At 36.4% G+C, this 26,289-nt stretch overlaps 1 protein-coding gene across 1 annotated transcript in view; it reads left to right on the plus strand.

Moving 5' to 3' along the window:
• ADGRA1 (adhesion G protein-coupled receptor A1) overlaps positions 1–26,289 on the plus strand; it is a 284,157-nt gene that overhangs the window by 124,891 nt on the left and 132,977 nt on the right. Inside the window, exons 7-10 of the mRNA XM_075758192.1 lie at positions 4,391–4,604; positions 20,124–20,288; positions 23,755–23,953; positions 25,271–25,420. Coding sequence (XP_075614307.1) covers positions 4,391–4,604; positions 20,124–20,288; positions 23,755–23,953; positions 25,271–25,420 — 728 coding nt within the window. The remainder of the gene's footprint in view (positions 1–4,390; positions 4,605–20,123; positions 20,289–23,754; positions 23,954–25,270; positions 25,421–26,289) is intronic.

Here is a 26,289-nt window from a genome sequence, read left to right on the forward strand (position 1 = left end):
AGGAATCATAAGCGATATTCTAATTCCGTGGTATTTGTGTACCCTGATTCCTCCTCTATATGTCCTCAGTATTCTAGTCTAGAGCTAATCTGAAATACAAGACTGGATCACACAAAGAATCTGGCCTTCAGTCAACAAAACCCTTTTCTGCTGAGAAGTGAAAGATAAAGAAAAAGATGTAATTACTGTAATGATGGGTTAGACCTTAGATTCATGCTGCAATCAGTGATTCCTGTGGTGCTCTGCCGCAATCATGGTTTAGTGCTGACTAGAGAGACAGGTAAAGACTGTAAAACACTCCAGCAGCCCTTGATCTTGAATGCCTATAGAGGAGTCACACCTCTCATTTGCAGATGGTGATGCTGGCTCCAAACTCCAGGGCAGCAGAGTGGATTGTCTTGGAAGGAAGATCTTGGAATATTTTTTACCGGTGTAAAAATTAAAGAAATAAAATCCCCCTAAGTTAGTCCTTCCTCTCCCAGGATACAATAGTAAACTGTAAATTATTTTTAATCTTATGAGGCTGTTGTATCTGCCATGCATACGCACACATATATATGAGCATCGGAGATGATATATATTTGTTTGGTCTTTAGTAATCACATAATCAAAGAGAAAATTTCTATTGTGTAGGGATATGCTTGCCGGAGCTGTTATATTTCAAGTGCTGTCAAATCAATGCCAAACTCTTTCCAAATACTTTCAGAATTTCTTACTACTTACTTTTTTCTCAAAGTCAAGCTTGAAAATGTGTGTACAGCATTAGTAAATACTTTCATTTTTATTCCAAATTTGAAGGATTGTTGGATTATGGATTTAAAATAAGTATTTTCAGCTGATGCTGATGGAACTATACAATCATTTTATAGCCATTCAGGATAAAGGGTATTGGCCCTAATCCTGAAACTCTTATTGATGTAATTAATCCTTATATCTGTGAGCTGTGTCACTGAAGTCAACTGGAACTTTTGCATGAGTAATAGTTGCAGAACCAGCCTCAGTCATTTAAATCATGATTATCCCTGGAAAACAACTGAAAATTAGCTCTGGTAATCATTTTTTTGTAGACATCACAAAAATTAAAAGCAGATGTTTTGCAGAAGTACCAAAGTGTACCTTCCATGGTCTGCAAATGTCATAATCCATAGAAATTTTCCTAGTTTTGCTTTGAAAATGAGCTTGCAGCATTATTTGTCAATTTGGCCAACCCAAATAGGTACTTTCTCAAAGGGTTGAGCTGGTCAGAAGGATATCCTAGCCTACTGGTAAACCAAAGGTACGTTTCATTCACTTTGCATCTTTGTTGGCACTTAGAAGGATTTGCAAAGAAAAAGAAAATGAGTAGGTTGTTGATATGACTGATGTCAATCAAAGGATCATTTTCTCCTTTTTTGACATGCTGCATTAAGAAAAGGTTTCATTTACTTCTGATCATTTGTTGACAAAATCTGTACAGAACACTTTATTCCCACTCTATTTCTGGGTTTGGTGATTCCCAAGGCTGAGCAACAGAAGTGATAATGGGACAGCCTTAGAGACCAGCTATAAAGGCAGAGATAAATTCAAAGTGTTACACTACATCCATATGCCAGGCAAGTTATTTAGCTTGACTTAAGAAATATTGATACTATAGTTTGCACTCTTACTACTTCATAGCCTCATGACACAATGTGTCACTCACTGCATGACCACAAACATTTGACAAGATACAATATCCTCAGTTAAATATTACTGTATTCATGAGAAATATTTTATTTCTGTGAGTAGTATATATTGCTGTTGTTACTTGTGACAGTATGTTTAATTTTTCTGCACTCCATTTTCATAATCATTCCATTAATTTATGGCTAAATTTCCACACCATAATTTTTCCTTGTATTCCATAATCTGCATCGTAATGCAGCACAAAGATTACAACCTTTTGGAGAGAGAGTTTCTCTCCATCTTCTAGTAAAAACCTTTCATGTAAATGACTGAGACCAAGCCTGCAGCTATTACGAATAAGGTATTAATCTGGTTTACCTTCTCTTCTTTTAGTTAGAAGCCAAAGGTCGTATAAAAATACTAGGTATGTTTCAAGGAATTTTTAGTAACACATCCATGTCCACAAATACTAGGCGCAATCAGAAGATAAATTACAGGATGTGTACGCGAGTAAGGAGGAATTGCTGAAGCCTGCCCTTTGTAGTCACAGCAGACTTAGAACATTTCAGTAGATAGTAGTCAGCCCCTTTTAATCCCTGGTGTGCTTCTCCTGGACAGCAATATCACATATTCACTCATGTACGAATCCTGCATGTTATACTGGCCAGCGTTCTTACTCTATAAAAAAGTAGAAGTGATCCCTTTCACTGTTTATTCAAAGCAGGTGATGAATATACTATTTAACATTTTAAATCCCCAATAGTATTGAGGGCCCAAAGCTAGGTTTATAAATGCAGCTTTTCACGATTTAAGTGTTCCAAAGACAACATCTGAATGACATAAAGAAGCGTGTTAGGGTGGGTTGCTGAGTAAGGAAAAGAACAAACACTGATGGTTGTCCACAAATTTTAGCAATTGTAGAACCAGTGATTATGGCTTGCAATCTGGTTAGGCATGGTTAAATTCATCTGTATTTATTATGGGCAGTAGAGGATTTTGAGGAGAAAGTTTAAGGAAGATAAACTGGTGAGCAGTGAAATGGAAGAAAAAATGTTAAAGTACTTGTCAGAAAAATAGATATTTGAGGTAGTTACTAGTAATGCAAACATGGAAGGGTGACCTTTCAAGTGACAGCCCTGGGGGCTGGATAGATATTAATGATGAGAGGCCTTTAAATGAAAACAGAAGAAAAATAAGGGTGAAGAAGATTTAGCTTAAAAAATACCCTTTCCTCATCAAGGCAGAATGATTTCCAAGGTGCAAGACTGTAGGCATTGTGTCTAAGATGAGATTGCAGTAGCAAAGTTATACAGTGACCCAGGCTCAGTCAATTGTTTTGGCGTTGTAGGCTGCGGTGAAAAGGTTGTGTTTTAGGAATTATTGGACAAAATGTTCGTGGTAGTGTGTTTATCAATCACATATGTGAATCCTTAGTATTTTTATTTTAGAATATTTAGAATTTTATGTGATGATAACAAAGTATCAGAGGTAGAAATTTTCTTCTCTTGCTTAAGGAGACTATATCAGAAAAAAGAAAATAAGATTTTCCTTTATTCCTTGTTATCCCATAGAAGATGATCTTCTTTCTTTAGATGCAGAGCCTCTGTTTCAATTACCTTTCCTAAAATGCTCCTTTTTGATGTTCTGCTACCAATTTAAAGAAATAGCATTAATCTTACAATGTATAGAAAATATTTTACAGAAGTTGTGTTAAGGTAGTTTGAGGATCTAGAAATAAAAATGGAAGAAAACAAATACTGTCTAGAGATTCAATCTCTACAGACACTGTAGGATTGAAGGATACAGCCTTCAGTCACTGACAAATCTATGAAATTAGCAGACTTTCAGCAGTCCCAAAAATGCATATGCCTTCCAAATTTACAACACTATTTATTTTTTAATTGTGTTTAGGCATTTGGGTATGTGATGATGGCAGCTGTTTTCTGTAAGATTCTGCTTAAAATAAGAATATGCGATATTCTAATTATTACGGTATTTCTTGGGGAAAGACAGGAGAGATAAAATTCATAAAATAAAGATGGTGAAATGTACTCCACTATTAAAAATTAGAAAGAGCTATTTAGATAAATATTTAATGTTGAGTAAACATCTAGAGAGTAAAGGCGACCTGTGGAAGAGGCAGAAGGAAGCAGGGGCAGGGAAATGAGAAATCATAGGGACAGTTGAACTTCAGGGGAAAATAATAACTTTTGTTATTAGTCTTATTATTATCCAAATCCCAGGAATATGAGATACTTTAGGCTCTCTAGAATGAGTAAATTTTGTTCTGGAATACAGTGGGAATTTCATCCACTGACAATGAAGTTGTCTCATAAATGTTAACTGTACCTATATTAATAGCTGTATTTTTTCCTTAATTGGAATACAGATTTTTATTTTTTTTTCCTGTAGTAAAGCATCCTGCTTTGAGTAGGAGCTGCACTCAAGCATCTCTAGATTCCTTCCAACCTCACCCATACTGTGAACTATTCTGTGAAACCAATTTTCTGTAGCTATTCTAGTAATCCTGTAATTATCTGGGCTCACACCAATGAAAGAAATGTGATCTCTAGAATTTACATGATCAGACTTAAGTTTGTGAGCATAGCTTTTATATTAGTGCTTTAATGTTAAGATCGAGGAAGCTAGAATTGTATACAATTAGTTCATTTCACAATACACATGAGAGGAATTAATTGTGAGGTTTTGTTGGGTTTTTTTTCATTTTGTTTTGTTTTCTCTGCAGCTGGGCCTCTGGAACTTCCTCTTTTTGAGCTGATCCCATCACAAAGACAAGTGGTTTTTCATGGAGACCGTTTACCATTTCAGTGTACCGCAACATACGTTGACAATACCACCCAAGTACATTGGTACCATGCTGGTCGCCTGATCGAAACAGATGAAGAGAGTGGCATATTTGTGGAGGACAGCATCATTCATGACTGCTGCTTAATTACACGGTAACGTATACTCCTTGTAATAGTCAGACTTGTAGGCAAGGTGAACAGATGTAACGCTTGCCATAAGCCTCGTTAAAACATGCATCAGGAGTTGTTTTATTTGAAGAAATTCGATTGCATGCTTGAATGGGAACACACACAGCTATAGGTTTTTCCTGGCTGTGAATGGCTGTGGTTCCAACTTGTATTTCTTGTGTCTAAGTATCCAGATTTGAGCAACTATGGATTTGAAACAGAAAAGAACAGTTTCTTAGACAGAAAATCATGAAAAGAAGCTGAACTTAGTTTCAGTAGCATATGAGAGTGACTTACAGCCAAACTACTTCTTCCTGACACCATTTAGAAGATTGAACTGTGATCTTCCTGCGAAGAACTATCCATTTAAAAGGCTTGGATTAATTTTTCTAGGTTCTAATGTACTGGATCCTGTATTCATAGAATACCAGGTTGGAAGGGACCTCAAAGATCATCTGGTCCAACCTTTCTTGGCAAAAGCTCTGTCTAGACAAAAGCACCATCTAGACAAGATGGCCCAGCACCCCATGCAGCCAAATCTTAAAAGTGTCCAGTGTTGGGGAACCCACCACTTCCCTGGGGATATTATTCCAATGGCTGATTGTTCTCATTGTGAAAAATTTTCCTCTTGTGTTCAATCAGAATCTCCCCAGCAGTAACTTGCACCCATTGCCCCTTATCTTTTCCGTGTGACTTCTTGTAAAAGGGGAGTCTCCATCTTCTTTGTAGCCACCCTTTAAGTACTGGAACATGGTGATGAGCTGTCCCCTAAGCCTTCTTTTCTCAAGGTTGAGCAAACCCAATTCTCTCAGCCTTTCCTCATATGGCAGGCTTCCCTGTCCTTTGATCATTTCCGTGGCCCTCCTCTGGACCCTCTCCAGTATGTCCACATATTTTTTGCATAGTGGGAACCAAAACTGAACACAGTATTCCAGGTGTGGCCGGACAAGCGCTGAATAGAGTAGGATAGTGACTTTATCTTTGCTAGTGATGCCCTTGTTGATGCAATGCAGCATCCTGTTGGCTTTCTTTGCTGCTGCAGCACACTGTTCGAGCTGCTTGTCCACCAGGACCCCTACGTCCCTTTCCACAGAGCTGATCTCCAGCCAGGTGGATCCCAGTCTGTGCTGCACTCCTGGATTATGTTTTCCCAGATCCAAGACCTTACACTTGTCCTTTATTCTTTAGTTAAGTAATCCCATACTTGTTTCTTATTAAAATTTTTCTCAACTTTCTATGGCTTTTGCCATCTGTGTGCACCTCTGTGCTTGAGAGACAGAGAGATCTACAAAAACCTTTTCTGATGTGAAAAATGCAAGAGGAATGAAGTAGAATAGGCTTCTATAAAAGAAGTAACAACTAATATTTGGCAATGACCATTTTGTTCCAGTTTTGCTTCAGTTTTCCCTTTTACATCTTATTTAATAAATTATTGTAAATTTCTGTCTTTATCTTTGGTTTTCATCATAGAGTATGGGTTTGTCACTAAAAGCTGCTAAGCTGTTGCACACATCCTTTTGTCCTCTGCCAATTTCCATCATTGATCAAAATCCTTTCTCTTTGTAGAAGATGGAGTGAAAATAGCTATGTTAATTAGCTCTGGATCATCATTAACATCTTTTCACTCAGTTTCTATCAATATAATTGACCTGAAATGCTGCTTGAACTGTCAAATGAAAGTTATGAAGGGAGTCAAATTAATTCCTCTCCACTGAGGTCTTTCAGCATTATTGATTTTAATTTCGTCTACTCACTGATTATTTGACCCCTTTTGGAGTTCTGTAGATCTAGAGGCGTAGATCTGACCTGTTCTCACAGCTACTGGCTTTCTTCTAATACTGATGTGTCTGGCTGTAGCGGATAATGAAACTATTAGACGAATTAGTATTGTAATGCCAAGTGCACGAGCTATTATATTACTGCTGAGTCACTTAAATTAAAGCATGTTCTTATTTTCACGTTATCAAAATTAAAAGACATGCTGTTAATGCCATTATATTTTTCAACTGAATTATATTTTGAACTATATAAGCAATTTGCAGAGCATAGTAATAAGCTGAAATAAATTGTCTAAAAATGTTAAGATTTTCAAAATAGCTCTCCTCTTAAAAAGCTAGTTTAGAAGTAGCTTGACTGAATTTTACCTTATATTGCTTAATTTTTGCCAGACTACAAAATAAAAATAATTGTTTACCATAACAATATTTTAATAAGGATGGTTGATCTGCTACCTACCTTGTTTACTGTGCCATTAAATAGGTGATCTTGATGCTCATGTTGCAGTATGCACTGGAACCAGGTATTCAAAAAGAATGTTCTCTAAGTACATCCTCGTATTTGCTGTTATAAACTGGAAAAATATTTTGACTTGTGCAAGTTATGTGATACAGACTGTCACAATGAGAAAAAATATTTTTTTTAATTAAACTCACAACCTTTAAACAGCTGTTTAAAGGCTTAAAACATTTTAATTGCTCATTTATTTGATCTATGTGTTTGACTTCACAATATAGTAGGGTATCAACACTGCATTTACTATACAACATGGTCCTTATACAATCAAAAATGCTAATACTCAAGCAGTCGTGCCTCTGCCTTGATCAAGGACTGATCAAACCTAACTTGCTAAAGGCATGAGACACCTATGCTTTTGAAACTATCTTTCAAAAATCATACTATTTTGAAGTAAATATGTTTTTAAATGTAAATTGTAGAGATGTATTGTCTCTTCGTGTTGAAAATGAGAAAACATTGGTGAAGTTATGATTGCAAAAACTTTCTTCAGCTTTTCTTAATTTTAATCCCATCATCATGACCATGTATACTATATCTCCATTCATATCGTTGTTATTATAATATGTTAAAGTAATATGTAATAGCATGCTTTTTACATGTTTCGATAATATGTATTAATATGCTTGTTACCTGCTATTACACACTATTTCGTGATAGCTCTTAAGGCTAAATCACGGTTGTACGAGGCACTGTGAAACATCAGAAAGACTGCGCCTCCCTGAGGTTATCATATGTTAAGTCTAAGATTTGGAGTAAAAATAAAGGTAATTTAAAATTAGTTTTTACAGTGTCATATTTTGCCTTCCTAAACCTACTCTTTACAGCAAATGTCCACTCTCTGTGGCTTTCTGTGATTGCACTAAAGGACAGGCTTTGGCTTGTGCTGCTTAGCAATTTAAAGATCTCTGAAGCTAGTTTTGAACAAAGAGGTGAAGTCCTGTTCCAAAAGTTGCTTATTCAAACATTTTTAGATGGTTATTTTATTGGGTAGTTCCAGATATTTCTGGACATGGATTTACAACACAAATATCATACTAAACCCTTCTGTTTTATTAACTGCCACAGTAAAAGGATAAAATATCCAAATGTGTATTTTTTGTCTCCTATGATAAAGCAGAATAAACTAAAATAAATGTTTTTGTTACAATAATTAAACTAAAGTTTTGAACTGTATTCCGGCCTGTGACATTTTTCTTGGCAAAGAGTATTCCCTTATAGGAGATCTTGAGAAGGTGTTTTCAATTCTGCTGCTAGCTCGCATTTACCCTTTCTTGCCAATGATAATAATATTTGATTTTGCTCATGTTGAATTTTCTGTCATTATGCCTGTGTATAAATGTCAGACTCATATGTGAAAATGTAAATGTGATGTGGAACTAATTTCCTATCATCTGTGAATGGATCTAGCTGAAATTGTGACTTGTGTTTCCATGAAGACAGCCTAATTTCTTAAGCCTGGAATATTAGATTATCAGTTTATTCACAATAAGTGGCAATGAAACAGTGCATATCCCTGAAGCCACATAGAAGGCAGATTATGTATGATTCTCTGCCACATAGCATCTTTCCCAACTTCCCCACTGTTCCCTTTCAGTGTTTGGAGAGGCTAGCCAGACAATTATTAGAATATTAAACTAAAAAAGGGAAATATTTTAGTTTTATGAACCAAGCAACTCTGCAGTAGTAGAGAGACTTTCATTTTCAGGAAGTTTCTTATTTACCACATAGACAATAATGACAATTTTAAAGTCTTTTTAGGTCTGTTCTGTAAATACTTGTGTAGAGTGTTTAACAGTGCTTATGTCTCTGACAGCTGTAATGGCTGCTCTGGGACCATTACAGTTCACAAGTGCTCTTTCTGAAAACATTAAACTGTGCAGAAAGTTAAGAACCCATGAAAAGGAGTGTTACAACTTAAATGCTCTTAACTAAACCTACGATAGCAGGTCTTAGTATCAGATGTGTTTTTCCGATATAATTTTTGTTATGTTATGTAGATAGATTTGCCACTGGCAATAGAGACTATTAGGTCTCAACTGCAATCCCCCACAAATAGTGTTTTTCTCTTAAATTCTGTCCTAAGTATTGCAGTCTTTAAATATGGCTGCCAAATTCAGTTCTTTAAAAAAAGAAAAAAAAAAGAAAAAAGAAATAAAAAAGTAAGCATAAGAATCTGTTGGGTTTTTTAAAGCATCTAGTGCTTCCTTACGTTTTGACAGCAGTCGATGCCAATATGGGATGGTCAAAAGTAAATAATGAAAGAAATAGCAATGTTTGAGATAAGGCAATTATGGAACTACAGCTGATCCTTTGGGTGTAACAAGGATAGAGGCAATAGTAAGAAAACAATTTAAAATTTATACTTAAAATGTGTATATTCATTTCTGAAGGCTGCTTTTAGAGGTCCATGATTATGTGAAAATCTCCAGAACTTCCATCTGCAAAAGAAATATCTGATATCAAGGAAGAGTTTCAAACCATTATCCACTAGCACTGTAATAGTGAGAAAACTGGGAGAGAAAAAAAAGGAATGCAACGTTGTGGATTAAAAATTACGATCATAATTTTTGTAATCGAAAGGCAGTTTTGAATCCAATTAATAATTTTTAAGTGTTTGAAATTATCAGTGCAGCTATTAGTAAAGAATTTGGAACTTGGCTGACAATAAGGATAGTTTAAGATAAGACCATTACTGAGAGAAATTAATATGAGTACAAATCAATTACAGGAGTAGACAGGTGGTATCATGATAAGTTTGAGATCCAGGCAGGCATACTGTATAAGAGAGAACAAAACTTCCAGAAATTCTGGGAGAAAGGCAGAAATTCTATGCCTATTTTTTCTGGAAAGAATCCAAATGACCCCTGAACTTTCCTAAGTTTGTGGCAAGAATACACCTGGAAAAGATATGAAGCAAGTGGGAGTGATTTGAACCGATATTAGATTAAGAACAGTCTGAAAACGGTGTATCACTGATGAGCATGTTACTAGGTTGGATACATAATTGGAAGCTCAGATATGTGCCAAATCGTGGCAAAATATTGGAGATTCACTTTGCACAAGATTAAAAAAAATAAGTGTTGGAACAAATACAAAGACTCTGATTGGCAAATGCAGATATTTCACAAGTGCTTTGTGTTCTGCTGTCATGAGCATTTGGAGATGAGCAGCTGAGGGTCTTACTGCGAAGCCCAGGGAAATCAGCAGAAATTGTTTAGTATTGATATTTTGTTGGTTCACCTAATTGACTCTGCTTGACCCTTAGTTGTCAAGTAGTTAGGAAAGAAATGAAGCAAAATAACAATTTAAATTGTAAATCAATGTTTCTGTATTGTTTTGAGATGACTTTAAACCCTGTAGTCAATGGTCTACAGCTTACTTCAGGCACTGTAGGCAGCAAAAGACTAGTAACAGATGCACCTGTACTGGCAACCTTCTCATATATCAGACAGGAAGATAATATTTAAAAATATTGCAAAATATTATGAAATGCACAGGCTAAGGGTCTTATTATCTGAGATTAAGAGAATTTTCATATGAATTAATTCAGAAGATTGATTAAACTTAGGCCTTTTCTCTAAAAATCTTTCAATTATCTGAATAAAACCCAATGACAATTTTATTACTAATCAGTTTGGGGAATAATTTAAAATATAACCTGTGAAAAAGCATACCAATACTACGAAAAGCAAAAGCAGCAAACACAATACCCTGTACCATTAAAGGAATAGACAATTATGTAAGAATTCAGCTGTGACATAAAAACTGTAGGCTTAATTTTGATAACTGCTTATTGAAATGTGAGTGAGAAATAGATATTTTCACCAAAAATATATGTAAGTATTTTGGGCTTATAGGATAAAAAAACCCTAGAAAAATAGTAAGTCAGAACTGTAAAAAATTTTGACAAAGTCCGTCCTGAAGAACTTTAAAAGAGTACTCTTTTAGTGATGCTCAGACCAGATTAGCAAGATGCCTTGCACTAAATTTTGACCTCTCACTTCCATCTCTGCTTCTTTCCTGCAGCTATGTATGGGTCCATCCAGCCACATCAGTGAAATGAAATGTTAAGTTCAGTATTAAGAACAAAAATTTGCACTTCCCCCCCTGCAGGGGGGGAATCAATAGAGTTTTGCTTTGACTTTTTTAGGGCCAGAATGATTTTAATGTGGCCCTTCACACAGCTGCAGCTATACAGCTGAGGAGATGCTGCACTGCAGCAGCAGTTTGGTGTGAACATCCCAGGACTGGCTTTTTTAAAATTACTTTTCCTGTCAACACCAATGTAAGGTGTAATTATACATATTCTCTCAGTCCAGGCAGTAGTTTGTAACCCTGTGCATCAGCTGTGATTATCAGAGCAATGCTGACATGTCCAGACTCTGATGTACTCCTCCTACTAAGTCAATCACCTTAGATACTGGTGAAGTAAACCATTTCTTTAAACAAAACATATAGAAATAGTAAAACAACTGAATTACTATTTACTTGCCATGTATTTCAGTCTTTTCAACATGGAAAACATGTTGTAGGACATGTTCCTCATGGACTTAAAGAAAGCATTTTTACTTTAGTAGCACACTGCAATTCCATGACTATAGGTCCCAGCCCCTGCCCTTCTTTCTCCCTACAGGATAAAAGAGCCCTATTTTTAATTGTTTATGGTATTTATTTTGATTGGATGACTCCTGGCCATCACAATATAAAGTTTACACTGTTAGAGATACACTGTATACTGGCAAAAGAGTAGACAATGTTCCTGAAGTTCTTATGTAGGAATCTGCTGTGTTTTACCTCCTTTTTAGATGTTCCCAAATTTCTTGCAGGTCAGTGAATAAAACAGGTCAGTATTCTAGCCCTAATATACAATTATTTTATCCCATAAAGTATTCATTAAATAATTTCTGCATTTGTAACATCACCACTGACTAAAGAGAGTGGGAAATTCTGTCAAAGTACTGTGCATTTGACAAATAATTTGAAATTGTAAAATTAATGTAGTAAGTTTTTAGTTTGTTTTCTTCTGTGTGTTGTTCAGGGGTGGGGTTTTTTTGAGTGGAGGGGTGCGTTGGGTTTGGGTTTTTTTGCTGGTCCCAGTGGCACATAATCAAATAATCAAGAATTGTCATAAGTCAGTTAACACTTCTGATTCATCTGGGAAATATTTTACTTTAAAAAGCTTTTTATGCAATTTTGGCGATTGGACTGATTGTCATAGTGTTATTTTTGTCTAAGAACCTGTGATAGTGTACAGATAACAAGAGTTATGCTAATGAAATAAAGCTTCCTCTGGATATAACATTGCAGCATACAGACTACTTAAGGGCAGATGAAAGGCATACAGCAGGTGTAGCACCATTTCCCCAGCAGACAGCAGTTGTAGACATCCTGCAGTCAAGCAGTTTGCTGGTAGAACAAAATTAATAACAATAAACACATTTGAGCATCCCCAAACCTTTCACCAACTGACAAAGCAGTTTGATGATAGACAACTGATTCATGAAGTATTTTAAATAAGTCCTGGCCCAGGTGTACTCTCTTTGGATAGCTTTACAGCACTGTGCCATCACAGACCCGCCAGCTGTCTGAAGGTTTCTGCAGCAAGAAAAAGCTTTGAGTGCTCTAGAGCTGTTGATACCCTTCCCCCCCCCCCCCCCCCCCCCCCCCCCCCCTTTGTGTTCTCAGCTAGCTAGACTGGCATATATTGACTCTAGGACTGTGGGAGTATGAGGATGAATGTAAACATCTTTATGCACACCCTTCCATGCAGCACAGTCGCTGGTGGTGTGTCTCTATCTGACGAGCTCAATGAGAGAGAAAAGGATCATGCAAGAAACCAAACCTGTTGTGGTATGTTGTAAGGCTATTTAGATTTCTGACTCTGTTTCTGAAGATGATTTGGTTTAGTCATTCTTAGTAGTATTTGCTTTCCCAATTTTAAGAAACAAACTGATGGCATATAAATATAGGTCACAGATTCCTTGACATCCACTTACAGAAAACATATCTTGCTACTGGGAAAATATTTACATAAAAACTGGATAATATTAGCCTATGACAACATTTTTGAACATTTGTATTTCAGTCAAAGTAATTTGAGCAATACAAAGGAAAATAAAGCGAGATGGTTTACTCACTGACATACGGGTCTCTTCTGCCATTTTGGAAGTAGTGGTTTTCTGTGGGTTTTTTGTTGTTGCTTTTTTTTTTCGGTCAGTATATTGTCATTAAAATCAGGTCCTCTCCATTGACATCTCTGAAGTCAAATCCAACTGTTGACATGGTCCTAGCATACTGATATGAACAAATTAGCTGATAGATAACTTATAGGAAAAGTACATTATAGAACATTACATTTCTTGGGTAGCTATGGATGGCATTAAATGGTAAGTTATGCTTTGTTTTTATATTCAATCAGAAGAAACAGAAAATCATGGGTATTGAATTCCCTATGTGTATGACAAATTGATTACACCTGAAAATATTTGCTAGACATCTAGCATAAAATGAGTACCAACTTTAATCTTTAATCTTCCGTTTCTCTTCCTGTTGCCTGGACACAAGCTTTCTTTAAAGGCCATCAGCCTTCTAAAGCTGTGCCTTTCATGGGTAAATAAGTAATTTTGTCAGAGGGATCAGACTAGCAATTTAAGTTCAGTTAAAGTGCCTAGATTTACACATTCTCTCTTCATTTTCCATGTTTTAACCTTGTATCCCCTGTGAAAGGCTGCATTCCAAGCAGCAGTCTACTCCGGAGACCAACACTCATTTTTTAAATTCTATGTGAGTATTAATAATTTAAGGTGGTATGGGTAGGAGGCAGGAGGCCTTCTGCCTGAGCTGTAGAAAAGCATTCGCTATTTATCTGTCTGAAGAAGAATATGAGGAAATCTAAATATTACCTGTGTTTGAGTAATTAATTTTTATTTTTATCCAGGAAAAGCAGTTGGTTCTTCCCAAGTCTTACAGGAACTCAAGTCAGACTGTAAAGCCTTTCTTGTGGAAAGCCAATCAAAATATGGTGTTAAAGTCTCCTCTTTATTTGTTACTGTCTTTGCTGGCATGCAAATGACTGCTGGGGCATACAGTAAATGTCACTAAGGTATTACTTCAGGACATGGTTGAGTAACTTTGCATAATGAGACCTACTTCTGATTGTCTAATTAGTTATGCATAGCTGTAGCAATGCAAAACTATGCCTCAAATAGAAAGCTATTGTCACAGGTTACTTGATTACATGAGTACGACTTCCTCCTGCATTACAGTTCCTCTCTTTGTAATGACCAATGCCACGGGCTTCTATTGAATACTATAACAACTTTTTCATGCAATTGCATCAGCTCTACATTTTAATTAATTTTTCAATATGTCAGTCATCATATTTGAAAGAGGAATCCTACCGTGAAGAAAGAAGAAACATGTATGTTCTCTTTCTTCCTTTCAATGTTTTTACTGAGAAGGCCACTACAATTTCAAAAGAAAATTTGAGAAAAGCTTGCTAGTCATCCTTTTGTTCTCATCAGGCAGCAATCTTAATATTCAGTTTGCCTTGACACCATCTCATGAATGTCTGTTTTATGTCGTGGTAGGTCAAAAATTTCCACAAAAGCAGCAACTATCACATCTCTGTGGAGTAGGATATGATTGCTAATGTAGGAAGTCTTTCTGTCTCATACTCCATCCCTATGAAAGCTCCGTAGTAGAGGCAAGATCATTTTATTTGTAGCCTGATGTTTTAGCTTTTGTGAGATAGGATAATCAAGAAAAGTCTACAGCCAAAGGTGCTGTCCTCTCTTAATTCTGTTATGCTCTTGTCGGGCTCCTAAACCCCAGTCCTGCCATGTTCTCAGGTCATAGAAGAGTTCTTGCCTTTTATCAAGACTTGTTGACATGACCAAGAGAGATCAAGAATGCCTTTGTATTAAGAGTAAGAAAAATGATGGAACTGCTGGGCATGCTCATGTAATAGTGCTGTCCTGGTTTTTGACTAGGATACAGTTAATTTTCACAAGAGGCTGGGAGGTGACATAGCCAGGACAGCTGACCCAAACTAGGGATATTTGATACCATATGACATCATACTCATTATATAAAGTGGGGGTGGGCTGGCTGGGGAGGGGTAATCCCTGCTTGGGGATGGACTGGGCATTGGGTTCTGGGCAGTGAGGAAATTGCATTGTGTATCACCTGCTTTGTCTATTCTGTTCTAAGTGTTGTTATTTTCCTCTTCCTTTGCTGTCCTGTTAAACTGTCCTTATCCCACCCCATAAGTTTTAGCTTTTTCTTCCGATTCTCTTCCCCATCCCACTGGGAAGGGGGAGGAGTGAGTGAGCGAGCAGCTGTGTGGTGCTCAGCTGCTGGCTGGGGCTAAACCACAACAGTCCTTTTTGGTGCCCAACATGGGGCTCAAAGGGTTGAAGTAACAACAGATCTGACAACAGAGTGTGTTAAAACAAATTTGTTGTATGCATTTATTTTATTAGTTAAACAGTCACTGATGATAACAGTGTTTTGTTTGTTCACATGGTTGTGTTATGTCAGCCCTTACTTGCTGTATGTATTCCCTGCAGCGCTGTTTGTCACCTCTGGGAGAGGGGTCAGGATTCTCATTTTGCTGTACTGTGTAATATCAATTTATGATATGATAACATCACTGGTCATGAGGTTAAGCTGGTATTTGTATGTGGCATTGCTGTCATGCCCGTACCTTGGATGACATGTCTTGGAATTGATTAATAATTGCACCCAGGTACAATCTATGGGCAAGACAAGGGGGATACTTTCTCCCACTCTTTCACCTTCTCTTTTTCCTTCAGGCTGGTTACAACAGCTTTAGAGAATTTTGAATATCCTTGGGGTGTTCAAGCCAGCATGCTCCTATTGCTATGTCTCCTGAATTTGTTTCAAGTCTTGTTTAGGGTTAAAAACAATTGTTTTAAGAATACCACCCAGAGCTCTGTCCTGAGGCTGAATAGTCATGGGTGGCATGGCATGTGGGAGAATATGGGCAGGTCTCTAGAGAACTCCTCACTTCCAGTGGTTTGGAACTTCACTCCCCAACAACTACAGGATGCTGATGGAAGTGGGAGAATATTTAAAAGGAAAATGCTGTGGCTATTCCAGAGAGGCCCAACTTACTGCACCGCACTGGGCTCTGGCCAGTATCTACCAAACACTGCTTGATATTAGGCAGCGCCATCAGTGGGGAAGAGAGGTAAAACAAAGTGACAGGAACTGTGGCTGCTCCAACCCTGGCAACAGGCAGTGCAGCTAAACCAGAAAACCAACCAGTGCCGGTATCATTCACCCCTATACACAAGAAGAAATACACACAAAAACACCAGTTCACTCAGTAAATGATGATGATGAACCAGGACCATCATGAGAACAGGAGGAAGAGGCAGAACCAGACGTAATCAGCTGATCCCTGTCCCTGAGTGAGCTGCGAGATAATGCGAAAAGATTTCAGCCATCACCCAAGTGAGCACATTGTTACCTGGCTGCTCCAATGCTGGGATAACGGGACCAGTGGCCTGGAATTTGGGGGTTGGGAAGCCAAGCAGATGGGATCCCTGTCTAGAGAAGGGGGCACTGACAAAGTGATTGGAAAAAAGGCACAAGCCCTCAGCCTCTGGAGGCGACTTCTGTCAGATGTGAGGGAAAGGTATCACTTCAGTGAAGATGTTGTATGTCATCCAGGCAAGTGGACCACCATGGAGAGAGGTATCTGTTACCTGAGGGAATTAGCTCTGTGGGAGATGGTTTATTATGACCCAGACAACGCGCAGTTACCCACAGATCCTGATGAAGTCCAATGCACACTATCCGTGTGGTGGAAGCTTGTACAGAGCCCACGATGGTCATATGCCAACTCATTGACAGTTATGGACTGGAAAGGCGAAGAGGCACCAGTGGTGGATGAAGTGGCTGGCCAACTCCACCAATATGAAGGAAGTCTCTCTTCTTCCCTTGTCTTGGCTGTGGAGAAATTGTCCTGGAAGGTCCAGTAACTCAAAGAGGATAGATCCTACTCCGCACCTGTATGGACCAGTATCTCAGCTTGGAGAGAGGATATAGAGGGTACACACCACAAGGCACACAGTGCCAAGACTTAAAGGATGTAACTGACCTACTAGAAGATTTTATGAAGAGGTTTAAAATTCTGTACAGGTCCACCCTTTCCTTTTGGTCTTCTAGGACTGTGAAGTTGTCAAGGACTGTAAGTGGAGAAGATGTTAAAGGATCAAGTTGACTGCTCTTTTTGAGATTTTTTTTTTTTTTTTTTTTTTTTTTTGTAATCTACTCCCCCAAATTCTCCAGGGGTATAAGATCAATTTGTCATTTGTCATATCCAGATGGTAAGTAAATGAACAGTTTCACCATTGGGCTTGCTATCAAAAATATTCCTAAAGGAATATAAATGAATGCATCATTTACAGTGGCCAGATGGCAATTCAGAAGACAATTCCATGTTCTAGTCATTATACGGCTTCTTCTATATTGCATAAACCTATTCTGGCTTATTTTGGTTCACCATCAGAAGTAAGGGCCACAGAAGATTAGCAGGGTGAATGTGAGGATTTACTCATCGTTTTAGAGAGCTTGAACCAGTGTTCAAATATTGCATTTCTAGCAGAAGCAACGTTGATGTATCAGTAAATATTTGTCTGTGAAACTGGGAAACTTCATCTAATGACAGGAGATCTGTTTAGTGGCAGATAAATTTGCATCGGAACACATTTCAGCAATTTAAATAAATGGAAAATGTAACCTTTTTCTTCATATTTATTTATCTTCATATTGATTACCTGTAAACTGATAATATGTTCAAGTATTGCATTTAGCTAAAATCACCATGGATCCCAGTTTTACCAAATTTGTATTGTTAACAATGATTATAGATATTTTATAGGAAATATATTAAAAGATGAGCACAAATATCATACATTCTATTCACTTGGGTAGTGTCCAGGTCTCGATGCCACAGATGAATATTTATGCTGCCTATTGTTTCAGTGAGAAAGAGCTTTTATGGATAATTGTTTTTATAAGCTCTAGGAATATCTTCTTTCTCAGCCCTCTAGAAAGATGATGTGAGATTGTTGTGACATATGAAATAGAAGATTTAATTAAAATTTTTTTATCTACTGGCTAGTTTCACTTACGTATTTCAACCTCAATATAAAACGATGTATTAAGAGTGATGATAAGAGGCTGCTGTTATTGGGCTTTTGCATCTGAGACTTCTTAAGAGAACAATTGCTTCTTTTGACACAAAAATACTCAGCAACTCTGTCTGAGAATGGCTAGTAATGGTTTTTCTATATTTCCTGCAATAAAAACACATTAGATTTCATTGTAAAAATGAAGTAGGGGGTTCCAAGGTACTTGGAGCTCAAAGTCATGATAAATAGGAGCAGTATGAGATTTTTAAAGTTACTGTATATGATGAATTTGACTGAATATCTGGAGAACTACACAAAAATTCTGAAGCAATTTAACTTAATTCAAAGGCTATTTACTATGGTTTGCTTGTTTTCTGGGGATGAAGATAATGGTTCTGTAGTAAGTACTTGAGAAAATCATCCTTCATTGTATGCATATTTCACAGGGAAAATGACATAGCTGTTTAATCACTTCCTGCCTTGATTGTGGTCTCCTTTCATGTGTATCAGAAGGAGTCTATATACAAGGAGATTAGATTCGATCCTTTCTTGTAGCCAAGTTAATAAAAGTGCATATATAATATACAAAGGTTTAAACTGAAAAAGGATGACATTTTTAGAGAAGTTTAAAAGAGAAAAAAAAAATTATATATAATTATTCTCTGTTTATCTTTCAAAATGTCAGGGTCTCTATAAAAGTGCCAAAGGCCACAAGTCAATTTTTTTTTAAGATTTGTTTTAAATACAGATTTGAAATCAATTTAATAACTTTTAAATTCTGTGCTTCTTTTTTTATGATGTACATTCTCCTTCTTTCTGACTGCATTCCATTTCTTCCCACCTAATTTCTAATTGTCTAAACTGCAAGGCATATTCAGACAAGCCATTTGTGTAAAATAAAGTAAATATTTCAGATAATTACTACATTTTTTCCACTCCCAGCTACTTTCAAAAGCTGTACTTTCTTTAAAACTGTAGTACAATTTGTTTCTAGCCAATAGCAGATTTAAGATCTAATGTATTACTTTCTTAAAAGGTAGTAGTTAGCATTATTTTCATCTATGAGATCTATGGAGTTACAGTAATGGGATAAAATTCTATCCCTGATGAAGTCAATTGAAAAACTAAACTTCATTGATTTCATTAGGGCCTGGGTTACATCCATTAGATGAAGGAAGGCTTCTTGCCTGATTTAAAATATGCAGAAAATACTAAACAGAACAGTTCTAGACAATTTTAAATGTTGCTGAAAATATTTCCTCTTTCTCTAGCTATACATAAAATATTTAGCTTAGGCAGCTAAATATTGGTGTGGTGCAGTCATGCACAATGTTTGTATTGTAAGAGAAGCCACAAAGTGTCTCTAAATTTAACTTGTCTAATACTCATTATAAAGAGTTAATGCAACCTTAATTTATTGATATTAATAACTACATTTCATGTTTGATGAGGGACAGTGTGAAAGAAGTTTGTGAACAGTGACATGCTGAAGGAAATATCAGCATTTACCTCATCTCATTTTGGATTCATCAGGAAAATGATATATGGCTTCCAAAGTCAATGGCTCTTCCAGAAAACTTTTCCCGTGCCTCCACAGGAGCGGCAGATTCTTCTGTTGAAATGCCATAGCAGCTGCAATTGCAGCTGAAGGGAAGCATTCTCTGTAAATTGGTTCCGTTATCAACTTGAAATGCATTTCTGACTTTCAGGTGCTTGTTTATGTACCCCCCCCCCCCAAAAAAAAAAAAAATTGTGTATTTTATTTGGGGAAAGGAGAACAGGCATTGATACATAACTGGTATACTTTTGTGATGATTGGTAATCTCTGTTGTAGCCTGTCATGACCTGAGTGGTCAGTCCGAATTGGTGCTGCTAAAATCTTAATACCAAACACTCACATATTGTCTGTCCCTATAATAACAAAGAGCAAACCTTGTTTTTATATTTTCATAGAAAATGTGTGAAGATAAGTTAATTTCAGAAAGCCAATGACTCAATCTCTATATAATTAAGTATATACATAATTAATCTTTTATTTTTATAGTGAACTTATCCTATCCAGCATTGACATTGATGCAACTGGAGATTGGGAGTGTCTAGTCAACAATTCCTATGGAAACAGCACTAAACAGGTAGAAATTGTGGTACTTGAAACAGCTGCACCCTACTGCCCTGCAGAAAGAGTTATTAACAACAAGGGAGATTTCAGGTAGGATTTTCTGGTTTTGGAGTGCATTTCATATATTAATGTAGATATGGACCATATTCATGCTTACATGATACTTCAAGTGTCTGTTACGAAGATGTCACTTATTTTACTTGTCATTTTTATGTAATATAGTAGGAAGGAGGAGCACTGTGTGATTTTTATGGGAACTGGCAGCTAGTGCTTCAAGAGCAGCAGTGGTTTGTGAAAGTCAGAGAATCTTCTAATTCCTCAGTGTGAGATTACGGAAAATTTCAAAAGATGTAGCCTCTTTACAGCTAAATGAGAGTGAGTTCTTTTCTAAATAATAGAACATGATAACACTGCATTAAAGCATTAGAAGATTAAATCTTCAGTATTTTTCTAATCTGTTCCAGTTCTGCTGGTTTTGTTCAGCTTAGATTAGAGGTAAATAACATAAAACCATTAGTAAAATATTTCACCAAAGAGAATCAAAATAGCAAGTAAAACTACTTAGTAAAACAAATAGATCGTTTGAAGGGAGCTTAAGGATACACACAGTTCCACCAATATATCCCATGATTACAAAACACATCCATCCTATCTGAACCTAAGAATCTGCACCATTTTGTTGACTAAATGTAATTTTTGTTTCTTCTTTACTTTTATCTACATACGCTGGTGTTTGGATTTTTTTTTTTTTTTTTTTTTCATTTTAATCCCCATAATCTGAAGAAAGAATTAAGGCTTCTGTGGAATTTGGTATTGTTTTCAGTTAGCTCTAAAATACTTCAAAGATATGCAGAAAGCTCTTAAACAAAATATAATTACCTGCCTGACAATAACACTGATGTATGATGGCGTTCCCATTGAGAAATCAAGAAGGTAATTTGTTACTACGTGAATTATAATAATAATTCAGCTTGAATAGTTAATGAAAGGAAAAGTAGACAAGAGAAGCTTCTCATAAATGCCAGAACTTTCTGCAAATAATTCTGACCTGAAAGCCTCTCTTCATTTTTGTTACCTTTAAAACTTTTTCAAAGACCTTTTACTACTATTTATTGTGTTTGAATAAAAATAAAGGAATAACTTAGGAAGAAGTGAGTATACCACATTTGCTGAACATATTTACATATTTAATCTATATATATATGGATTAAAATCCATTAGACATCTTTGACAATCTCAGCTATAGATTTATTTTGTCATAACAAAAACTGCCATTGTGTTTTCTCAGAGTGGATGTGCTTAAATGTATTTTAATGAGATCTTTTAAAATATATATACTTCCTGTCAGATAACACATACTGAATCTTTTAGATGACAGCTTTATGAAGTTCATGTTCTTGCCATAAAATGACATCCTTTTCTTCATAAATAAATATATATAAATTCTACAGACTGCACAAACTAACACCAGGGGCATTTTTGTCATTTTATATAAATCAAAAGAACAGGAGTGCACATTTCTCTCACTATTGATCATCTTTCTCGAAACCCATATAAATTTATTTTTAAAATGTATATCAAAAGGATGCTGAGTCCATAGGTACTTCTGGCATTTGAGGGAATGAATTTAAAATTATAGAGAATTTATCAGACTTGAACTCAGCATTAGCACTTGAAATTGTTCCAAAGGTTTATCCTCAGAGATGCAGCTATCACACCAGTAATTTTTCTTACAAAGGTCTTTGAAGTTTTGGTAACATAGCAAGTATGTAAGTAGAAAGACTTGAACCACAAAAGCAAAGCTAGAAAGAACGGTTCTTTTATAGGGCAAAAAAAGGAAAAAAGCATCAACTGTTAGGGAAGTGTGGTTCTTTCAGTTGACCAGCCTAGGTGGTATTTATAATTGCACAACTGCAGCAAGACTCAACTGCTGTGAGTCAGAATGAACTGTCCTTACATACTAACAGTTTTTCTCTATGATGGCCATATTTTGCCTATTTTTTTTTTCAACTCTCTGTAAGATCATTCTGAAGTACAAATGGTAATGTTGTTATGTCCTATCATTCCTATTCATAAAGGCCAGATTCTGCTACCTGTGCTAATACTAGTTTCAGAATTATCTTAGTTTTACTTTTGATGTAATTTGCTACCCAGTATGGCCCAATTGCATTAATGCAAATATTTTACTAAAAATAATATTTCAGCCCAGAGGCAAAAGGAGAACTGAACGTCTTTTGATTATTTGTGAAGCTCCTTTCATTGTTCATTTTGCATCAACTGTTTTTACATCACAAAATGAATTATTCCAGTGACAGTTAGCTATGACATATAAAAATATTTTTCTTCTTACCTTTTCTTTGTTTGAAATGAGGAAACTTACGTAGCCCCAAACCTGTCAGTATATTGTATAACAATGTCCAAATGGACCTGTATTGTGTAACTAGTAGGGGTTAACATGTATGTTTGAGCAAAGGTTGATTGTCAAGGTGTGGCTTGACTGTCAGGCAGAATATTTTTGTGATTGATTTGGTTCGGTCGTTACATCAGTGCAATTAAAGAACCATATCCTTTCCAGACATGCTGACTTGCTGATGATACACTTCTAGTTTTCTTTGATTTCTCCCAATTACCTGATCCTGCTATCTCCATACTAGCCTGGAAATGACAATGGATTTGGTACCACATTATTAAATCCAGGGCTTCCCTTCTCTAGTACTGATTTTATTGAATAGCTTGCAAGAAATGTCTGTTCAGCCACAAGTTCTAGTTTTCTTTGATTTCTCCCAATTACCTGATCCTGCTATCTCCATACTAGCCTGGAAATGACAATGTATTTGGTACCAAAAGAAATAGATCCCAGTTGTTCCATTCTAGAGAATGCAGCAGATGTACAGAAAAAGAGTATTGCATGATAGACCCATGAGCTAAATAGAAGAATTCTGGCTGCACTTGATTTATAGTTGGTTTTTAAAGACTGTTTTGGAATCGCACTATATAAATCATGTATACCTAAATAGTTAATTTTTGAGAGCTAGCTCCTTCCTCCTCCATGAGAAGCTTTCCATAATCTCTGCTGAAATGTTGTTTATTGATTTCTGATACATTTAGGGATTTTTGCTCTTTGGGGCTTTGTGGCAGAGAGGGCTTTGTAGCATTGGGTCAAAATGCAAAGCAAAGATTGTCAGGTGCATTTTGAGAATTTACCTTTAACGGCATTTAGTAATAGGGTTTGGCAGTTTTTTTGCTTTATGGACTTACTGCTCTGCTTTGTGCAGTCTGCGAAGATGAATGTAGGGAAAATGCCATCCATATTTTTTTCCTTAACACCAAACACCTTCCTGAAATTAATGCAGAATTCATGTGTGGCCAGACAAACTCAAACCTGTATAATTTTGACATTTTCCAAGGAAACAAAGTAATTCATTATAGAACATAATGAGGTAAAATTTAAAATAGCCTTTTTTTCTCCTATATTCCATATATTGTTGCTATATTGTAAGTTGCATTTAAATAAGAAGTTTCACATTGTGATTTTTTATTATCATGCTGTTCATAGATGGCCCAAAACTTTGGCTGGGATAACTGCTTACCATCCCTGCCTCCAATATTCCTTTAACTCCGTTGCCTTTCACAATGGTGCAGAAGAGTCTAAGGCATGGCGTAAATGTAATCGAACTGGACGCTGGGATGAAGAAAACTATTCTGAATGTCCTTATTCACAAGAAGTAACTCAAGTTCTTCATGCATTTAGTCAGGTAACGTTATGAAATCAAGGGCTTCCCTTCTCTAGTACTGATTTTATTGAATAGCTTGCAAGAAATGTCTGTTCAGCCACAAGTTTGGGATAGCTGGGCTTTTAGCAAAATGTTTTACTTGAAAGACAATTTGTTTGGTAATTGAAGTTGTAGTAGGAACAAGTGCACAGTATTTATTGCCTTTATTTTAATATTTCTTTATCTGGGTTCCTGGAGTTTAGATGACCATTAGTAATGTTGGCAAGGTTATCAGTGCTTCACTTCAATTCTTTCTTTGTCTTCCCCTCATGCACTTTTACCAGAAAGATGTTAATTTTTCCTGAAGTCCCGTATCAGAGTTTTGTCAGCTGAAGTGCCTTTCCTCATTGCCATTGTCCGTAATATATTTAAAGATCTGCAGAACTGAAGCCTACTTTAGAATGCCTTTTCGTTGTCTTCCAAAAAAGCAGTACTTAAATGGTTTCTTATGGATAAGTAAAAGAGAGAATGAGATAAAAAAAGTAAATGGATAGAAATTAATGAGGAAAAAAGTGGGAACAGCACAGAGGATGGCACAGACTGGTAACTGCCATACTAACTTTTACAACTTTTGGTTTCCTTGATCATTTCTTCCCAATCCATAGTGCTAGATAACACTGCAGGAAGTTTGTTTTCAGACGTGTTCATACTTAAATAAGAATAATTACTATATTAAGAGAGCCAGTGCAATTATAGGATAATAAAATAATTAGGAAGGTCTCTAGAATCCATTCCATTCTCCTGCAAGCAATGAGGTTAGGCCAGGTTTCTCAAGACTTTAGCACTCAGGTCTTTAAAACCTCTGAGGATGGAGGCTGCACAACCTCTCGGAGTAACCTGTTCAAATGCCTGACTATCCTCGTGGCAGAAAAGATTTTCTTCATAACCAGCCTGAACTGAACTTCTTTCAACTTACTGCTATTGTCCCTTGTTCTCCCGCTGTGCACCGCTGTATATATGAACCCTCACTGATACTGTTGTTGTCATGATAATCTAAAGACATGGGCAAGGCAAGGTTAGTAGCTTGGTATAATATTTTACGAGGCCAGTTACAGTCCACAAAAAGTAGACAAAAATCTGTTGGCCTGTTGTGGTGGTGTCTTCAGATAACAGCAATGAAATCTAAGACCTAATGCTGAAGATACGTTCATATGCCCCTGAAATTTATGTCCATGGTACCACTGATGCATATAACACCATGTGAAATTATAACAAGCATTATACAAATGGATATGATCTCCTTTATAAGAGAATGAAGCTAGCAGACTATTACACCTAACAATTCTGATGTATTTTCAGATGCACATCAATTTGACAACTGTGCTTGAATTTTCCCGCCAGCTGACAGCCTACACAAGAGGTGCTTCCCAGTTTGCGGATAAAATGGATGTAATATATTTGGCTTATATAATGGAAAAGTTAATTGTCTTCGTGGATGAATTCGAAGATGTAAGAAATCTTCTCTATGGTGAAAAAAAGTATCACTTAGAAGTGAAGTCTTCACATATGGCCCTGTTCTTAATGTATGCAGGCACACACTGAGAAGTAGCTTCTAAAATTGATTGCTGGTATTCTGATTGCAAATGTTCTGCATATACTGTGATATGTTTCTTTATGCCAAAAAGGACAACTAAGTCATCTCATCTAACTAAGGCATTGCTGCTTAGGAACAAAAACTGATTTTCAATAAGGCACTTCTTTAATTTTCTTTTCCATTTTCACTTCTACCATGTCTAACATATTAGGATGAACTCAAGGTGCCTCTCCATCTGGCCACTGGAGTTACACTTGCTTTTGTTTTCTCCATTTCATCAGGAGATTTTCATTGAGTTTTGAAAGCATGTATCACTTCATGTGAAGAGAAGAAAATGTGTCTTTAAGTGCAGCTTCCTACAGAAACTTTTAGCATAACGTATGGCATTTTTACAGGGAAAAACTAATCAGAGCGTTATGCAAGCCCAATGGGAAAAACAGGTTTTTACAGAGAACAGCAATGTTCATCATAGTTTTTACTGTTAATTTTCAGAGTAACTGCTTGCATAAAGATTTCATAACCTGTAATTTTTGTATACATGATAGCTATAGTTAAAACATTTGTTTTTCTTTTGGTTTGGCAATGTTCATTCCGTTCTGGCTCTGGGGATTGTAACAGTTAACATTTTAGTGCCAATTTGAGAAAGCCTCCAACTTCAATTTCATCACTATATGCCAGACCTAAAGTGTATTATTAAGTGCTCTCCAAGAATCATGTTTCAAAGCTACAACTGTATCTCAGTTCAAAATCCTGATAAGATCTTAATGCTTTCTGACACAAAAGA

Source organism: Balearica regulorum, chromosome 7 (genome assembly GCF_011004875.1).
Source record: "Balearica regulorum gibbericeps isolate bBalReg1 chromosome 7, bBalReg1.pri, whole genome shotgun sequence".
Lineage (NCBI taxonomy): Eukaryota > Metazoa > Chordata > Aves > Gruiformes > Gruidae > Balearica > Balearica regulorum.